Consider the following 17,209-nt stretch of genomic DNA (forward strand, 5'->3'; position numbering starts at 1 on the left):
CTCGGACGGACCCACCAGTAAAACTCAGTTCCATCGGTAGACGGTAGTAAAAGGTGTGGCGGAGTAGGTAAAAAGTCATTTATGGAAGCATGACCCGCACACCACACGTGTCCATTGTCCAAACATAACCTTTTGCATAGTAAATAAAAAATAAATATACTCCGATAACAGGAGGGAGTATTGTACAACTGTACAAGTACTGATGCACATGTAAAAGACAGCTTCTGCTGGCACGTTAGAGCAAGTTTAATATTATAGCCACTACTAGCTCTAAATCATCTATAGAAAATATAATAACCAATTAATACAATATTTGCTTGCTATACTATTAATACTTGGTCCCACTTGTCATACACACATTACGTCTTGGAGTTCGTGCTGCAGCTAGCTACAGATCTGTAGCCCGTTGCTCTTCTCTCTCTTCCTTTATATCTTTAAAATATGTTTATAGTTGGCTTATAGCCTGCTATTGTACCTGCTCTTAGACTATCTGTCCGGAGCATCTACAGTGTAAACACCGGGGTCCGGGGCACTCCGCCTCCGCAAACATTCGGTAGACTATTTTATAACCACGTTACCAGCGTCATTCCCATTGAACTACTCTCGATTGAAAATAATAATAATAATAATTTAAGAGTACATGTATATAGTAAGGCCTGATTTAGTTCTCAAAATTTCTTTTCTAAAACATCACATCAAATCTTTGAACATATGCATAGAGTATTAAATATAGATTAAAAAAACTAATCGCACGGTTAGAGGGGAAATCGCGAGATGAATCTTTTGAGCCTAATTAGTCTATGATTAGCCATAGTGCTACAGTAACCCACATGTGCTAATGATAGATTAATTAGGCTCAAAAGATTCGTCTCGCGGTTTCCAAGCGAGTTATGAATTTAGTTTTTTCATTCGTGTCAGAAACCCTTCCGACATTCGGTCAAATGTTCGATGTGGCATCCAAAATTTTCTTTTCACGAACTAAACATGCCCTAATTCACATCCAATAATAGATTAAAATTTTCTTTTGTAAAAAAAATCTTTTGGTGGATAAAGTATTTGGCACAGCTCCCAACTTTCAATTTTGACATGAACCCCACCTCACTTTTTCAGTTTATTTTGCGAGAGAATTCTAATATGTTCCACTTGTCTTTTAAGTGAGCTATGACGGTTTGGTTAGACTTCAGCTCTAGAAAAGATGGAATTGAAGCTATGTCAAATACCCCTTCCATCCCTCCCAAAAAAAAAATTCCTACATTTGAACCTAATTCCTAAACCTTCTACTCTCAAACTTCTACCAAAATTTAGGAAGGTCTAAGAAATATATTTTAGCAATAAAGTGAAGCCCTAAGATTAAAAAATACATAACATAGCTCTTGACATATACTTTTAAAAGTGGAGTTTTGTCCATTCCACTCTTCCTTCCTCCCACATGTAGCGCTCCACTACTTGTGTAATCCAACTTTAAAAAAATCCTTCTAGAAAAAAAGGAAAAGGCAAACCCGTCTACCGTTGACCATTTCGTTATGAGTAAATTACACTTTACACCATATTTAGCCATTTAGCATATACTTTTACTTTACACCACTGTCCATTGATTTAAGTTACACTTAACAACATGATATACCATTAAATATATATGACCGTAAGATGATATGTATGACCGCCAAAAGTCACAAAGAAGATATTAAGAACAATTGAAACAAAAGATGCAAAAATACCAACTTTTAAAATCATAAGAGGACAAAAGTACCAATTGGGTTCGGTTTCAAAAAAAAAAAAGGTACCGATTGGGTTACTGTTTTCATGGAAACCTATACATTTTCTACTATGCGATGCAAGAAATTGCCTATTTTATGACTTTGTGCGAGACACATTAAATTATTAAAAGTTTATCTGCATTTGTACGATGCAAATCACTACATGAACTACATTGACATCCATAATTGTTCTACATGGCACTTGTGCAGGTTGCTGTTGGAACTGAGTCGAAGCATGAGCACATGGCACCGGCAGGAGAGAGTTAACATGCATGGTACTTATCGTGTGTCATATGGGTCCATGTGTTTCTGATCGGTTAAGACTCGTCGTTGCCATGGGACTTGGGCTAGCAGGCCTACAGATGGCATCCAACAAGCATGACCAGACCATGCAAGCCCACAGATGGTATGCAAGGAGCACCACTAGGCCAAGAGCCTATGTGTTCTAGCGAACAACAAACCCGCCGTGTTGTACCCGCTACCCAATTTCCATACAAAAAATGAAAGAAAAATACTCCGTGTCCGAAAAAGATCAACGAAAGGGGAACTTTTATAAGACGAACGACGAATAGAAATGGTTCGGATTTTTTAAGTAGTAGAGATAGAGATCGTAGAGATAGAGATAATTCTGACTTAAAGAAAAAGTGAAAATCCATACGCACCATCTCAACGGTAAAAAAACTCAATGATAAAGGAATCTGGCAACGGCGCACGGAACGGCACGTGCCTCAATGCCCGGGCCCAGCAACAAACAGCCCATCTCGAGCCCAGTCGAACACGAAATACGCGTTCGCTATACAGGTTACGTACTCGCTGCTCCCTACATTAGCACTGGCGCATCGACCTAGCCAAACCCTCTTTCTCTCCTCCCACTCCGCTAGCTCCGGCCACCAACTTTGACCCGTCCTCCTCCTCCGCATCCCCCATCCCCTCCTCCCCGGCGGCGGCGGCGGCGCGGAGGCGGCGGCAGGGGAGCGGCTAGTGGTTTCGTCGGCGGAGGCGGAGGCGGGGCCAAGATGTTCGGGCGCGCGCCGAAGAAGAGCGACAACACCAAGTACTACGAGATCCTGGGGGTCCCCAAGACCGCCTCCCAGGACGACCTCAAGAAGGCGTACCGCAAGGCCGCCATCAAGAACCACCCCGACAAGGGCGGCGACCCCGAGAAGGTCCGAGCCCGATCCCGATCCCCCACCCTCCTCCTCCGTTCTACCGGATCTCAGGGCCGCTTGCTCCCTTTCTCGATCCGACGCGATCTGGTTCGATCCCGTCCCGTCGCGGATGATGGATCGGGGGGCGGGCGGAACATCATCTCGTGTTGTTACTTTAGGCCTGGTAGGATTTGCAGTCTGCGGTTCATGTGGGGGGAATTTGGGCGGCCAGCGGGCGGGCGATCAAGGATTTGCTCGGTTTTACTTGTTGCTGAGGGGGTGGGTTAGTGTGAATTGTGAATTTGTGATGCGATCATGGCCATGATCTTGGGGGTTTGTGGGGGGAACAATAGACTGGATTCGTAACATCAAGTAGACTGTGCAGATTCTTCTGCTACAATAGAACCAATAGAGGAGACCACTGAAACAGCGATCCGTGCGATCTTTAAGTGCTTTCAGAATTCAGATGTTCGTTTTCCCAAGTTTTATGCGCTAGTTACTTCCCAAGAATTTTCCGCTGCGCTTGAGGTTTGCTGGATCATTTTTAATTTGCGTTGTGGTTATCTACCAAGATCATTAGCTAGCTGAAATGGACTTACAAAGTCTGTTTGTGTTCAGATAGTATTCATTTTCAGAGAACCATCTAGCTCATTGCTGGGTTGTAATCTTATACTGACACCGTAAGATATTTCATTGTTCTCATTCTGCCATACCTCAGCGAAGCATCTATAGCTGTGAAATGCTCCATTGAATCTAGCTCATTGCTGGGTTGTATTGTTATACTGACACTGTAAGATATTTCGTTGTTCTCATTCTGCCTCAGCGAAGCATCTTTAGCTGTGAAATGCTCCATTGATTGCATCTTTATTTCTCGCATCGGATAACATCTTGAGTAACGGCTGTACTGGAATGTTTAAAACTGGTAGCATTAGGGCATTGTTCTTCAGGCAAAGTATCCTTTGGTGATCATAGGACTACTCATTCTAGCTGTGATTCAAATCCACTTGCTAATTAATTGTTTAGGAAAAGCGCTTGTTTGGGTAGTCCGGTAATGTGACTTTCAATTAAATGTTTCTATATGTTGGGAGTATTTTGTCTGTTTAAATCCTATTAGATTTTGCTCTGCCCCTTTATGTTTAGCACTGTATCTTACATGATGAAATATTGTTTTTAATTCTTATGCTCCTTATCATAATACTTCTGAGTTTGATACTTCCTCCGTTTCACAATGTAAGAGTTTCTAGCATTGCCCGCATTCATTTAGATGTTAATGAACCTAGACATGTGTATGTGTTTAGATTCATTAACATCTATATGAATGTGGGCAATGCTAGAAAGACTTACATTGTGAAACGGAGGGAGTATAAATTTTGTTACTGCATATTGGAGTCAACAAATGCTTATTGTCTTATTGAATGCGACATGGAATGGCGAATATAGCATATATCCATATAGTGATCACAACTATATTTCCTTTTGTTTACTGCTTTTTCAGTCATCCATGTATTCATAATCTGTAGAATGAAAGAGGCTAATTTCAGGCATATCTTTGTTTTAATTTTATCTCAGTTCAAGGAGCTTGCACAAGCTTATGAGGTATTGAGTGACCCGGAGAAACGTGAAATCTATGACCAATATGGTGAAGATGCCCTCAAGGAAGGAATGGGTGGAGGCGGATCCCATGTTGATCCATTTGACATCTTTTCATCATTCTTTGGACCTTCTTTTGGTGGTATTTTTTGAAGACAATACATTTTCCTGTGTGATTGTGTTGAACTCTGTTAATCTCTTGTTTTGTTGATGTAATGAAATTTCGTTTGTTTATGTTTTGAGCACAGGTGGTGGCAGCAGCAGGGGCAGAAGGCAAAGGAGGGGAGAGGATGTGATCCATCCGCTTAAGGTTTCTCTAGAAGATCTTTACAATGGTACTTCAAAGAAGCTCTCTCTTTCCCGCAATGTCCTCTGCGCCAAGTGCAAGGGGTAAGTCTGGTTTGCCCTAGCATAGTTAACTATGCATTTTCACAATCCTGCTCTTGAACATTACTCCCTGTTCATTTCAGCAAGGGTTCCAAGTCTGGTGCTTCCATGAGGTGCCCAGGTTGCCAGGGGTCTGGCATGAAAATCACCATCCGCCAGCTGGGGCCTTCCATGATACAGCAGATGCAGCAGCCTTGCAATGAGTGTAAGGGGACTGGAGAGAGCATTAATGAGAAGGATCGCTGCCCAGGCTGCAAGGGCGAGAAGGTTATTCAGGAGAAGAAGGTTCTGGAGGTTCACGTTGAGAAGGGGATGCAACACAATCAGAAGATCACTTTCCCTGGTGAAGCTGATGAGGCGGTATGATTGTTTCATCTATTAGGGTAGTTTCTATAGATTGACTCAATGACCAGAACTATATTGAAGAATGTTTTACTTGCAGCCTGATACCGTTACGGGAGACATTGTATTCGTCCTCCAGCAGAAGGACCACTCCAAGTTCAAAAGGAAGGGCGATGATCTCTTTTATGAGCACACCTTATCTCTGACTGAAGCACTTTGTGGTTTCCAATTTGTCCTGACACATCTGGACAACAGACAGCTGCTCATTAAGTCAAACCCCGGTGAAGTTGTTAAGCCTGGTAAGACCTTGTAGATGTTAAGAGCAATGTAGTATTTATGCAACTGTACTTGTCGGTAATCCTTGTCTCGTATATTTGAGCAGACCAATTCAAGGCAATAAATGATGAGGGAATGCCAATGTACCAGAGGCCTTTCATGAAGGGGAAGCTCTACATTCATTTCACGGTGGAGTTCCCTGATTCCCTGGCGCCTGAACAATGCAAGGCTCTCGAGGCTGTGCTTCCACCGAAGCCTGCATCCCAGCTGACAGAAATGGAGATAGATGAATGCGAGGAGACCACGATGCACGATGTCAACAACATTGAGGAAGAGATGCGCAGGAAAGCCCAAGCTGCTCAGGAGGCGTATGATGAGGACGATGAGATGCCTGGAGGTGCCCAGAGAGTTCAGTGCGCGCAACAGTAAGCAGAGTATGTCATCTAGGAAACTCGTCATTGGTTCACAAATCAACGTCGTCGCAAAGGTTTGCCGTAAATTTTTGGACCCAAAGATGATTGTGCTCTGTTTCCCGTTGCGGCGAACATGAAGATAGTGAAGCTGATTTTACACCCCTTAAGCCGGGACTGTATCCCTTTTGTTTGCGACTTAAAAAATGCTACTCGTATCTAGTAATAGCTGGCTACGTTTTACTATGCTGTGAGACTCGTAGAGTTTTACTCCTAAAAAGAAACTCGGTATGTTGTGAATGCTACAACTGACACTGCACCGTGTGCAGTGGCTCAACATTTTTTGTGGTCAGATGGCTATGCTTGCACCGTGAGACTCGAGAGTTGTGCATCTAAATATGCATTTCTTCCTTTGCTGTTCATCCTTTGCTGTTTTCATGGTTTCTGTTATCTCACAGAGTACACATTGCTTTCTTGGAAATAGTTTGATACTGAATGGATAGCGAAATGGTTAATGGTTACGAACACCAATGATGATGATATGATGGATCAGAAACTGTGATATGGATCAATGAGAAACTGCAGAAGAAGCAAAGCGGAATGGTTCATCTAGGGCGCATTCTGGGAGGCGACGTACACCTTGACGCCGAGGGAGCAGTAGTTGCCGACGGTGCATATGAAGTAGCGGACGGCGGCGGAGCCGAGCGTGACGACGGCGGGGCCGTCGGTCCAGTCCCGGTAGGGGTCGTCGGCGGTGCAGTCGTCGAACTCCCGCCTCCCCACCTGCACCACGTTGTACATCCCCGTCTCGAACCTGAACACTGCACCACCCAGCAAAATGTAGTAGCAACACGTACTGTATTATCCATCCACCAGAATAATTGAATAAATACTGGTGATGATTGGACATTTTGGATGTGCGTATGTGGTGTGCTCACCGAGGTTGTCGCCGGCGACGAACGTCCGGTTGTCGGCCCAGGCTCTGTACAGGCCGGGCCTGGGAGGGATGGACCAGATGGAGCCCCCCACAACGTGGTCGGCGGCGAGGACGTGCGGCGGCGCGACGGCGGCTGCCACGAGGAGGAGGAGGAAGACGGCGAGGAGCGTCGTCGGTTGCTGCGGGTTCACGACGAGGCGGAGGCACGCCCCTTCCATGGCTGGCAACTTCACGTCGACGGCGGTAACTGCTCTGCAGACTGCAGTAAAAATGGCCCCGAGGAAACAATTACGGCGTCGAAACTGTCTCGTTTGGAGGAAAGAAGGCCCTATTTAAATGGGACTAAAACTACTTTTAAGTTCCTATCACATTGGATGTTTGACACTAATTATAAATATTAAATATAGACTATTAATAAAACCCATTTATAATTTTGAACTAATTCGCGAGACGAATCTATTGAACCTAATTAATCCATGATTAGTCTATGTGATGCTACAGTAAATATTCTCTAATTATGGATTAATTATGCTTAAAAAAATTGTCTCGCAAATTAGCTTTCATTTATATAATTAGTTTTATAAGTAATCTATATTTAATACTCTAAATTAGTGTCTAAATACATTTAATTCCTTATATCTAAACACCACAAGTTACTCGAAACTGACTCGTTTGGAGTAGTAACCCTTTTCTTTCTCCGAGGAAATTAATGACCACGCTCGCCATTTAGCAGTTGGTTTGGCGATGACAGTGCATACTAGAAGTTAGAACCGTCATGCTCTGTTTGATTGTGAGGGCCAAGGATAATCCAATATTATTCATGTGAAAACCCAAGACCGTCGATTTTGAGTGTGTATGTCGTCATTCCAATTAAGCTGCAACTTTAATTTGTTACTCCTCTCATTTTAATATATGACGCTATTAACTTTTCAATATAAGATCACTTTTTTTATTTAAAAATTTTTGAATTGATTTATCAATGTTCTTTAAGCTAGACTTAATTTTATTTTTCTTATATTTATAAAAAGAATGAATAAGATAAATGGTCGAACGTTTATAAAAAAAATCAAAATCAACGGGTATTTAGGAACCTTGCGCCGTCACTTGATGGAAAAATTGGTGCTGTGCATCCAAATTGAGGAGTTTTGGCGAACCATTTTTTCCTCTTATTGATTGGCCACACATACATATTAGTCATTTTACACGTAGAATGGACATAGCTGAGAAAATAAAGCAAAGAAAAAAAGAAATCACACAGGAGTAGGAGGCGTAAAATATGCTGCAAATGTACTACAAGATATTCGGATCTGACAGGAAGTCGTTAAGGTGAGTGTTAACGATGGGTAGTACTGTACTAGTATCATTATGTAAGACGACAAGACATGAGTTCTTCTCGGGATGATTCGGATGAATGTCTTATGCGGTGCTGCTCACTGATGATTTGGATTGATGAGGTTGTTTGTTTTTATATAGGTTGGTTTGTTTAAGAAGTCTGTTTTTTAGGGTGAATGATTTTTACGGGAGAGAAAATGTTTTTACTTCGAAGTGGAAGATGAGATGGAAGAGAACGGCTTTTATGAAGAAGTGGGACAAGTACCTCTTTAAAATAGTAGAGATAATTTGTTATCCTACACTTCACTATATTTCAGTCGTTTGTTCCACTATCATTCCAATCAATACAATATCAAACAGAGAGCCATTAATTGGGTTAGGTTTCAAACTTGGTTGCCACAGTTTTAAGAAAGAAAACCCTCAAACTCGTGTCCCACTACTTTGACTGTGTTTTGACCCCATTTCACAATGACGAGAATAGCCTTAGGTGTGTTTCAGAAAAAGGGGATTGAGGAGATTGGAAAGATACGTAAAACGAGGTGAGCCATTAGCACATAATTAACTGAGTATTAATTATTTTAAACTTCAAAAATAGATTAATATGATTTTTTAAAGCAACTTTTCTATAGAATTTTTTTTTACAAAAAACACACCGTTTAGTAGTTCGGGAAGCGTGCGCGGGAAAACAAAACTATCTTTCTCTCTTTCTCCTGCGCTCGAACGCAGCCTTAGAGTGTGTTTGAGGAGAAGGGGATTGAGGAGATTTGGAAGATACGCAAAACGAGGTGAGCCATTAGCTCATGATTAATTGAGTATTAACTATTTTAAATTTCAAAAATAGATTAATATAATTTTTTAAAGCAACTTTTATATAGAAACTTTTTTTAAAAAAGACACCGTTTAGTAGTTTGAAAAGCGTGCGCGCGAAAAACGAGACACAATCTCCTCTATCTCCCCAGAACAAACAGAGCCTTAGACGCGTGAAGTTCAGCTGCTCATCCAGAAAACTTTGCAATAATCAAGTCAATAATTAAAATGACTGGACTTGTAGACTTGGACGCGTTCTACAAACAAGACGATTACAAACTCAAAAGAAAACACAAAAAGAGGAAACAATGCATAAATGTGCCCCCAAGCTTTTCCTCCAGTGGGGCCTCGGTCTCACCTCACGGGATAGAGACCAACATTAATTAAGAAGCTAAACAAGCACTAACACATCATGATTAACATAACTAACCAGGATTAATTAAAGAGAAGCTTTTGTTTGTTTAAGCGTTGGCGTAACAGGCTTAGGTGCCCCTTCATCTGGGGAAAATCCTAGAAATTTTAGGGGATTTCAATTCTATAGAAAAAAAAATTTGTATGAATGCCTTTGAACTAAAGGTCAATTCTATCCAGTTTTTTAAAATTCCTATGAAATGGATAATCCTATAGAGATTTTGAGGAAATAAGCGCTCACAGCTCTTGAAAAATTCCATTTGAATCTATCTCTCTCATCCGATTTTTGTGTTTTTCCTATAGTTTAATCAAACGGTCATTGCTGTCTTTTTTCTGTGTTTTGCAATGTTCTGTTTTATATTTCCATTCCTGTTGGAATAATGTGTTTTTTCGATTCATTCGTTTTTTTAGAACCTTGCTATACACACGAAGAAATTCATACGAAGCTTGTACGAAAACTACCTTACGTACGTGACTTTGGTGACCACACCACTAAAAGCCTACCAAAGGCCACACCCCATTATCAATAAGCACACTGGATTCTTCTAGTAGGGGGAAAAAAACAAATACCCATTCCAAAATAGACACATTCAGTATCATGCTGCTCGTTCGTAGCTTAGCTTGAGCAAAGGTGTAGAGAGCAAGGAGAGAATAATCTCAATCAAACCTATGCCCATTTAGGCAGGACCGCAGGAGAAAATATCGATTGGACGTAGCCATCGCGGAGGTGGCCACTATACGCTCAGCTAAAACCACAATACGATATATATACTTGCTTGATATACTACCTATTCACTTCGATGTTGCAAAGGACAATGGTTAGTTGTGTAGTAGTCGATGGTACGTACTATGAGAATGAAATAATTTGATTTGCTCGTTTTGAGATTGGACACATACATGCTATGTATAAATTTTTCTCAGTATCATGAATTTGTAGCAAAATAAAAATATCATTTGGAAAATAGCGAAACCACGTCTGTATTGTTTATGTGCTTAATACTCGTAAGAGGATTACCGTGTATAGCCTAAAAAGGTAGGCTGCACGCCCCGTACCTGTTCTTCGTACATGCTTCGTAAAAGAAGTTTCGTACGTGTAGCCTTTTCCTTTTTTTTATTCGTGCGATTCAAACGAGACCTTATTTAGCTTCCCCATCCACGGCAACAAGGCTAGGCAGTGTCCAAAAAGAAAAAAAAACATAAAAAAAACAAGGCTTTCCAAGAAAGATTCTGAGAAATCCCAACCCCAACCGCCCCGCGCTCTCTCTCTCGCTCGTGGTCGCGTCGCGGGCAGCTGACTTGGCCAAGAAGAAGCTAGCCTATCACAACTCTTCTCGAGCTTATTAAGAAGGCGCTCGCCGCGAGTGCGCCACGCCCAGAAGCCTCTGCCTCGCCGCGACCGCGAACGCGGAGCGCGCGCCCCACACGGAGACGACGCGGCGGCCGCGGCGCGAACGCGCCCTGCAGGTTTGCTCGCGTACGCCGGTGTGGCGGGATGATGGACGTCATGGACACCGAGGAGGCGGTTCACCTCGTGGTCGTCGGGGTGGTGGCCGTGGGGGCGGTCGTCTTCCTCCTCCTCGCCGCCGCCGCCTCGGGGGCGTGCGGTTGCGCCGCCGCGTTCCCGGCCGCCCGGTGGAGGAAGAGGGCGCAGGTGGGCGACGACGACGACGATGTCGAGAGCGCGCTCGGGGGCGCCACCACGGTCACGACGTACGAGCAGGCGGCGGCGGCGTCGTCGTCTTCGCCGGCGGCAGGGGCAGCGGCGGAGGGAGCGGACACGTGCGCGATCTGCTGTCAGGAATACTCCGGCGCCGACAAGGTGCGGCGGGTGGTGCGGTGCAGCCATTTCTTCCACGCGGGGTGCGTCGACGGTTGGCTCCGGGAGAAGCGGAATTGCCCGCTGTGCCGCGCCGTGCTGTCGTCGTTGCCGCCGCTTCCCAACCCTGGCTGCCGCCGGCCAATGCCGCCGCGGACGAGCCGCCCCGCCGTGTCCGCCGCCGCTGCCGCCACCGTTGTCGTCGGCTAATTACTTATCAGGATTTTGCAGATCTCATTTTGTTTTGGATTATTGAGGCCGGTAGAGGATTACGAGCTAGAGACAGAGTGAGCTGAACTTGGGCACGTCATTTCGCGGGTGAAATTATTGGCGTCAAAGTTTTCGATTTCTTCTCTACATTTTCTTTCCAATTGTAATGCTTTAATTTTGCATCAATCGTGTGAAATTTTCAATTCCCCAATAGCCAATGCAAAATGTATTATTCCTACTGTCTCCTTAACACTGAAGTTGTCTCCAGGAATTGGGCGGCGTATTGGAAGAGAATATTCAGATTATTCAACATATTTATATAAATATTACTTAACAATGACTAATTATCTCTTGTCTACCGTCTCTTATCTCATACTTTCATCTCATTCAACATATTTATATAAATATTATTTATTTTGTTGTGACATACTTTATCATTGAATAAACTTGAAGTATGACTTATATCTTAGCATATTTACACTAAGTTTTTTAATAAGATAAAACATCATTTCAAAAGCCAACGGTGTTATCTACTAAAAAAGGAATGTAGTAATTGTTATTAAAAAATTTAGCAACATCTAAAATATCAAATTAATTTCATTTAATTTAGCATTAATTATATTTTGATAGTATGTTTCTTCTGTGTTGAAAATACTACTATATTTTTCTATAAATTCAGTCAAACTTAAAGAAGTTTGGCTAGGGAAAAAACTCAAACAACTTATCGTAGGAAACAGTACAGATAATTAGCATAACTAAACCAAGATTAATTAAATAAAGCTTTTTGTTTAAGCGTTGCCGTAACAGGCTTGCCCACACGCACGTCGTACGGCAAACAAAGCTACTAGGCTAGGCAGAAGGGGAAATTCACGGAAAGAGATTCTGAAACCACCCCCCCACAACACACCCAACCCCAACCCTGTCGATCCCGCGGTTTCTCTCGCAACCTGACTTGGCTAAGAAGAAGCTTCTGCCTCTTCTCCACCTCCATCTACTTAGAAGCGGGAGCCGCGAGTGCGCGACGCCCAGAAGCTTCTGCGCCTCGCCGCGAACTCGCCCCCCGCCACACGGAGACGCGCACTGCCATCTCACGTACGTACGCCGGTGGCGGTTTGGCGCGGATGGACCCCGACGCGGCGCTTCGCGTGGAGCTCGTCGGGGTGGTGGCCGTGGGGGCGGTCGTCGTCGTGCTCGCCGCCGCCGCCTCGGGGGCGTGCCGCGGTGGCGCCGTCGGCGCGTTCCCCGGCGGCCGGTGGAGGAAGAGGGCAGCGGCGCGGGTGGACGACGTGGAGCGCGCGCTCGGGGCCGCCACGCTCATGACGTACGAGCAGGCGGCGGCGGCCAAGAAGGCGTCGTCGTCGTCGCGGGCGGCGGCGGCGGCTGAGGAGCAAGGGGAGGACAGGTGCGCGTACTGCCAGTCGGAGTACGCCGGCGCCGACGAGGTGCGGGTGGTGCAGTGCGGCCACTTCTTCCACGCGGGATGCATCGACCGCTGGCTCCGCAAGCACCGGCGGTGCCCGCTGTGCCGCGGCGGGCTGTCGCCGTTGCCGCCGCTTCCCAAGCCTGGCTGCCGCCCAATGCCGCCGCGGACGAGCCGCCCAGCCGCTTCCTCCGCCACCGCCACCGCCACCGCCGCCGCCGCCGGTTAATTTACTCATCAGGATTTGCAGAGCATTTATCGACGTAGGATTACCAGAGAGACAGAGAAGCTCAACTTTATTTCGCGGATGAAATGGTGCAAAATTTTTCAATTACTTTGCTAGATTAATTTCCTTCCCAATTGTAATGCTTTAATTTGCATCAATCGTGTGAAGTTTTCCCCCATTTCTTCGATGGAATTACACCAGTATCCAATGCGAAATGCATCACAAATGTCTCCCTTAACAATGAAGTTGTCTAAAGGGATTGGGTGGAGTATTGGGAGAGAATATTCAGATTATTCCTCCATAAACAATGACTAATATGTTGTCTACCATCTCTTCTCACACGCGGTTACTTTGGCTACTTGTGAGCAATGTGGACACTGGACGGAGTCACAGTCTCGGGTGAACTCAATTGGAGTCGTTTCGACGAAAGTTACAGTTTAATTTCTCATGACTCTTTGAAAACCTTATGTAAGGGTGACTGCCGAGGTCTTTCCTTTGCATTGCCTGTTTCTTCGAGTTCATTTTTTTTAGGAGCCATTGACTAACTCAGTTCTTGGAAAAGAAACATTTCATATATGGTGAGGAAGCTCTACATCAGGTTAATTAGGTGTAATTGAACCTTGCAAAAGGTCACAAAAAAAAGTTTCTATGTTAATGTAGGTGTCAGTGTCACAATGTTGGCTCTTTCTCTGAGATTTTAATTAGTTACATGTCATAATCCACCCAGGAACCTCCTGATTTCAGTTTCTGATGCAGACATGTTCCAAATACTCTTGCAAAATCTAGGAAGATTCACTCCAACTCTCGTAACAAGGCCCACTCAAGCGAGAGAAGCAGAGTTACAATTATCCATTAAATTCACGCCAAAAAAAGTATAATTATGAGATGTAAGAGTAAAAATTTTATGGTATCATCTTTTCGTTTATGCTTATGTTTATCAGCCAAAATTTAAATTTTCAACCTTAAATTTGTAGCTAATTTTGAGTTTTTTTTATCGAAGTTTATTTTACAGCCTTTGTTTTTAGATCGCTAAAAACACGTATATAAAAGTTTTATTCACAAATTATTTTTTGTTTGCAAATATGCCGTTCCGCTTATTCCGAGAATAAGCGAAACGATGGCCCCGTTGGATCCTTGATTTTTAACACAAGTTGTAAAAAAAAAAAAGAAGCAAAATTCACAGCTTAAGAATCCTCATAGGCATGTTCAGCTTAGATGATAACTGAACATGGTTTTAACAATGGCATAAATGGAAGAAAAGACGAAACTACGGGACGGTGGTAGAAGCTCCAGAAAAGAGTTGAAATGGCTAAAACGACTTTCATTTGGGACTGGCAGGAGTAAATAAAAGGAAAGCATCTTCTAAGAAACCATGACAAAACGTATTTAAGACAACCTCTGAGGATCACTACTACGTATTAAACTTGGACAAGAACCAAAAAGCAGTTGACTTGTGAAGAATTACTAGTAGAGGTTTGATTGTTGAGGAATGAGGAGGCCATGCCAGTCTTCTCAGAAAGCGTCAACGTCTGTGGTAAGTTGGAGAGGGAGGGAGATGGAAAAGTGAGGTCATCAAAGAATTTATTTAATCTGTTTTACTAACAAATAGACACACTTTTGCTTTATGAATTGAATCAACATAAAAAAAAAGAGATAACTTTGAGAAGTCCATTTCATTTCCTTGGTTCTCTGTACTCACAACCAGGCAATTCCCCTGGATGCAGTGGTGAAATTACTAGTACTCTACTACTAGTAGGCAATAACCGGTTGATGTGTTCAAGAGCCTGATTTTGAAAGAAGGGAGCAATCAATTCAACCTCGAGGTGACAAAGCTCGATCTGGAGCCTCTGATTTGTTGCTTAATTTGGTTGGTGGAGATAGATTACACATGATAAATTACATAAAACAATCAAAAGAATTTCTCCTGATCCTGATGACATGACAAAAAAAAATTGATTTTACATGCAGTGCTTGCAAGAATGAGCTCCGGTTCAGCTTCAGCTGCAGAGAGGGCATGGCACGAGTCCGTTCTCGTTGCATCCGGTACACGGCACGCGGCCGCCGGCGGCGGCGGCGGCGTCATAGAGCCTATGACTGCCGCTGCACGCGCCGCAGACGACGAACCAGGCGCCGCCGCAGACGGCGCACGCGGCGTCGCCCGCGCCGCGGCGTGGCGCGCGGCGGAGCACCGGGCGGAGGCGCGCCTGCTCGTGCAGGGTGACCACCTCGTTGGCGCCGCCCAGATACCGGCCGTCCACGAACAGCCGCGGCGGCACGGCGGCGTCGTCCAGGCCCACCAGAAGGGCGCGGAGCTCGTCCCGGTAGGGCGCGTGCATGGAGACGTCGCGCTCCAGGAAGGCGACGCGGAGGCCCTCCAGCAGGCGGCGCACGGTGGCGCAGTCCTCGAACGTCTTGCGCACGCCGCGGAGCGACGTGGTGTAGAGCACCACCGCGCGCTCGCCGCCCGGCGGGCACCGGGTCTCGAACCCTTCCAGCGGGTCCTCGTCGACGCCAAAGCCGACGCCGCCCGCCACGCCGCAGCCCTCCTCCTCATCCAACAAGAAGAAGCCGTCGTCGTCGTCGTCGTCGCGTCGCTTGGCCTCCTGGAGCGCGCGGGCGTAGGCGTCGACGGCGCCGCGGAAGGCGGCGAGGAGGTCCGGGTCGAACAGCGTGGCCGTGGCCGGGTCGGGCCGGCGGTAGCACGCCGCGGCCTCATCCTCCGCGGCGCCCAGGCTCACGCGCATCTTCTTGGCCTTCCGCGGGGCCACCTCCGGCGAGACATTCTCCTTGTCGTCGCCGCCGCCGCCGCCGCCATCAGGCTGCTCCTCCTGGGACCGGCACGGCGCTTTCGGCGGCGGCGGCGGCGAGGGCTGTACGTCGGGTGCGGGGAGGAGCAACCCGGGCTGCACATTGACGGCATTGGGGAAGGATTGCAAGGTGCGGAGGATTCTTGATCTGAGCCCCCGCATCCTCCTCCTGATGCAAATGGAATGGGAATGGGGAATCGATCTTGCTAGAAGAGGAGGACATGTGGGTTGTGTGGTCGGTTTGGGTTAATTAAGCTGTGGGGCGCAGATGGCGAGGCGTTGCTAGTACTAGTGGTATTCTGTGGGTTGGCTTCCAACGGCTACTAGAGGGAGGGAAGGAAGGATTTGTCAGCGTGGACGGACGAGAAGATGTCCCACGCCCCGTCGCTTGTCGTTTTTTCGAAGCACGATGGCCGCAACGGCTACCGCCTAAATTCCGACCCTACGCCGGACCACAACTCCACGAGTACAAAGAAAATAGAAAAATGTTACTACTCCTGCAGGATGAACCGAGCAAGATGGCTCACTGCAACTTTCCCTGGCTGAATTTTACAGGGATTAATAAATCCTAAAAAAAAACCTTAGAGTTCAAAAGAGATCTCGTACGTTATATATATAACCTTGCAAAGGATTAAGAAATCCTAAAAAAATCTTAGAGTTCAAAGAGATCTCGTACATTACATGTATAACCTTGCAAAGTATGCATCGCGATTTGAAGTGAAGTAGAACCTCTTCTTCTTTAGATTATTAGGTCATGCCTAAAGCACTCGTGATCTCGAGCCTTCATGTTGGAACTGAGTACACATGATAGTGGGGATCGTGATCTCGCAAACCTTGCGCGACCTGCTCACTTCTAGAGGTATCGGTTGTCTCAGCGCGTTTTGGCTTCAGAGCAGTGAAACCACAACTCGGGGGGGGGGGGGGGGGGGGGAGGGGTTGACATGGTCATTGTCGCCGCCAAGGACTTCGACGAGATAGTCATTGCTCTCCACCACCATAGATCCAGCGAGCTCATGGCCAAATCCGCCGCCGCTGCTCACAAAGAAGGAGAAAGACAAGAGGCTAGTGGTTGGAGAGGAGGGTAGCAAGACGGTAGATGAGGAGGACGGGGAGAGGCGGAGATAGACAGTGGAGCGGCACTGAGGTGGCAGAGTCGTTGGGGTCATCGGCGAAAAATAATCGGTGGAGAGGGAGAGAGTGTGGAGGACGGAGGGTAAAAATAGAGTGGGAGAGCTTTACAGTCGGTCAACGTGGAGGCTATGGGTACATATATACTTCTTTTTTAACGTCTAATGTATAATCTATTATACTATGTCACTGACTTTGTTACACG

The 17,209-nt window shown here is 45.5% G+C and overlaps 5 protein-coding genes across 5 annotated transcripts; 3 read left to right on the forward strand and 2 right to left on the reverse strand.

Moving 5' to 3' along the window:
• Positions 1–2,602: 2,602 nt before the first annotated feature.
• LOC127766664 (dnaJ protein homolog) lies at positions 2,603–6,332 on the forward strand. Its single transcript, XM_052291777.1, has 6 exons — positions 2,603–2,923; positions 4,475–4,637; positions 4,744–4,885; positions 4,966–5,242; positions 5,325–5,523; positions 5,607–6,332. Exons 1-6 carry the CDS (start codon positions 2,774–2,776, stop codon positions 5,927–5,929), a joined length of 1,254 nt encoding a protein of 417 aa, XP_052147737.1. The 5' UTR covers positions 2,603–2,773; the 3' UTR covers positions 5,930–6,332.
• On the reverse strand, positions 6,029–7,134 carry LOC127766665 (umecyanin-like). The gene is made up of 2 exons (XM_052291778.1): positions 6,849–7,134; positions 6,029–6,731 (listed from the first exon to the last, which is right to left on the reverse strand). Exons 1-2 carry the CDS (start codon positions 7,063–7,065, stop codon positions 6,520–6,522), a joined length of 429 nt encoding a protein of 142 aa, XP_052147738.1. The 5' UTR covers positions 7,066–7,134; the 3' UTR covers positions 6,029–6,519.
• Positions 7,135–10,784: 3,650 nt separating this feature from the next.
• On the forward strand, positions 10,785–11,703 carry LOC127768545 (E3 ubiquitin-protein ligase EL5-like). The gene has a single exon (XM_052294150.1). The coding sequence runs from the start codon at positions 10,890–10,892 to the stop codon at positions 11,421–11,423; it is 534 nt and encodes a 177-aa protein (XP_052150110.1). The 5' UTR covers positions 10,785–10,889; the 3' UTR covers positions 11,424–11,703.
• A 758-nt stretch (positions 11,704–12,461) lies between these two features.
• On the forward strand, positions 12,462–13,200 carry LOC127768612 (probable E3 ubiquitin-protein ligase ATL44). Its single transcript, XM_052294225.1, has one exon. It carries the CDS (start codon positions 12,545–12,547, stop codon positions 13,070–13,072), a length of 528 nt encoding a protein of 175 aa, XP_052150185.1. The 5' UTR covers positions 12,462–12,544; the 3' UTR covers positions 13,073–13,200.
• Positions 13,201–14,741: 1,541 nt separating this feature from the next.
• On the reverse strand, positions 14,742–16,206 carry LOC127767919 (uncharacterized). Its single transcript, XM_052293406.1, has one exon. It carries the CDS (start codon positions 16,036–16,038, stop codon positions 15,067–15,069), a length of 972 nt encoding a protein of 323 aa, XP_052149366.1. The 5' UTR covers positions 16,039–16,206; the 3' UTR covers positions 14,742–15,066.
• Positions 16,207–17,209: the final 1,003 nt, after the last annotated feature.

The sequence above is a fragment of the Oryza glaberrima genome, chromosome 3 (genome assembly GCF_000147395.1).
Source record: "Oryza glaberrima chromosome 3, OglaRS2, whole genome shotgun sequence".
Lineage (NCBI taxonomy): Eukaryota > Viridiplantae > Streptophyta > Magnoliopsida > Poales > Poaceae > Oryza > Oryza glaberrima.

Bases quoted from the DNA above. Each gene is read 5' to 3' on its own strand.
- LOC127766664 (XM_052291777.1), top strand. From the start codon at position 2,774: ATGTTCGGGCGCGCGCCGAAGAAGAGCGACAACACCAAGTACTACGAG. The intron at 4,638-4,743 runs GTATTTTTTGAA...TTTTGAGCACAG, and splicing joins CTTTGGACCTTCTTTTGGTG to GTGGTGGCAGCAGCAGGGGC. The intron at 5,524-5,606 runs GTAAGACCTTGT...ATATTTGAGCAG, and splicing joins CGGTGAAGTTGTTAAGCCTG to ACCAATTCAAGGCAATAAAT.
- LOC127766665 (XM_052291778.1), bottom strand. From the start codon at position 7,065: ATGGAAGGGGCGTGCCTCCGCCTCGTCGTGAACCCGCAGCAACCGACG. The intron at 6,732-6,848 runs GTGAGCACACCA...TGGGTGGTGCAG, and splicing joins CGTCGCCGGCGACAACCTCG to TGTTCAGGTTCGAGACGGGG.
- LOC127768545 (XM_052294150.1), top strand. From the start codon at position 10,890: ATGATGGACGTCATGGACACCGAGGAGGCGGTTCACCTCGTGGTCGTC.
- LOC127768612 (XM_052294225.1), top strand. From the start codon at position 12,545: ATGGACCCCGACGCGGCGCTTCGCGTGGAGCTCGTCGGGGTGGTGGCC.
- LOC127767919 (XM_052293406.1), bottom strand. From the start codon at position 16,038: ATGCGGGGGCTCAGATCAAGAATCCTCCGCACCTTGCAATCCTTCCCC.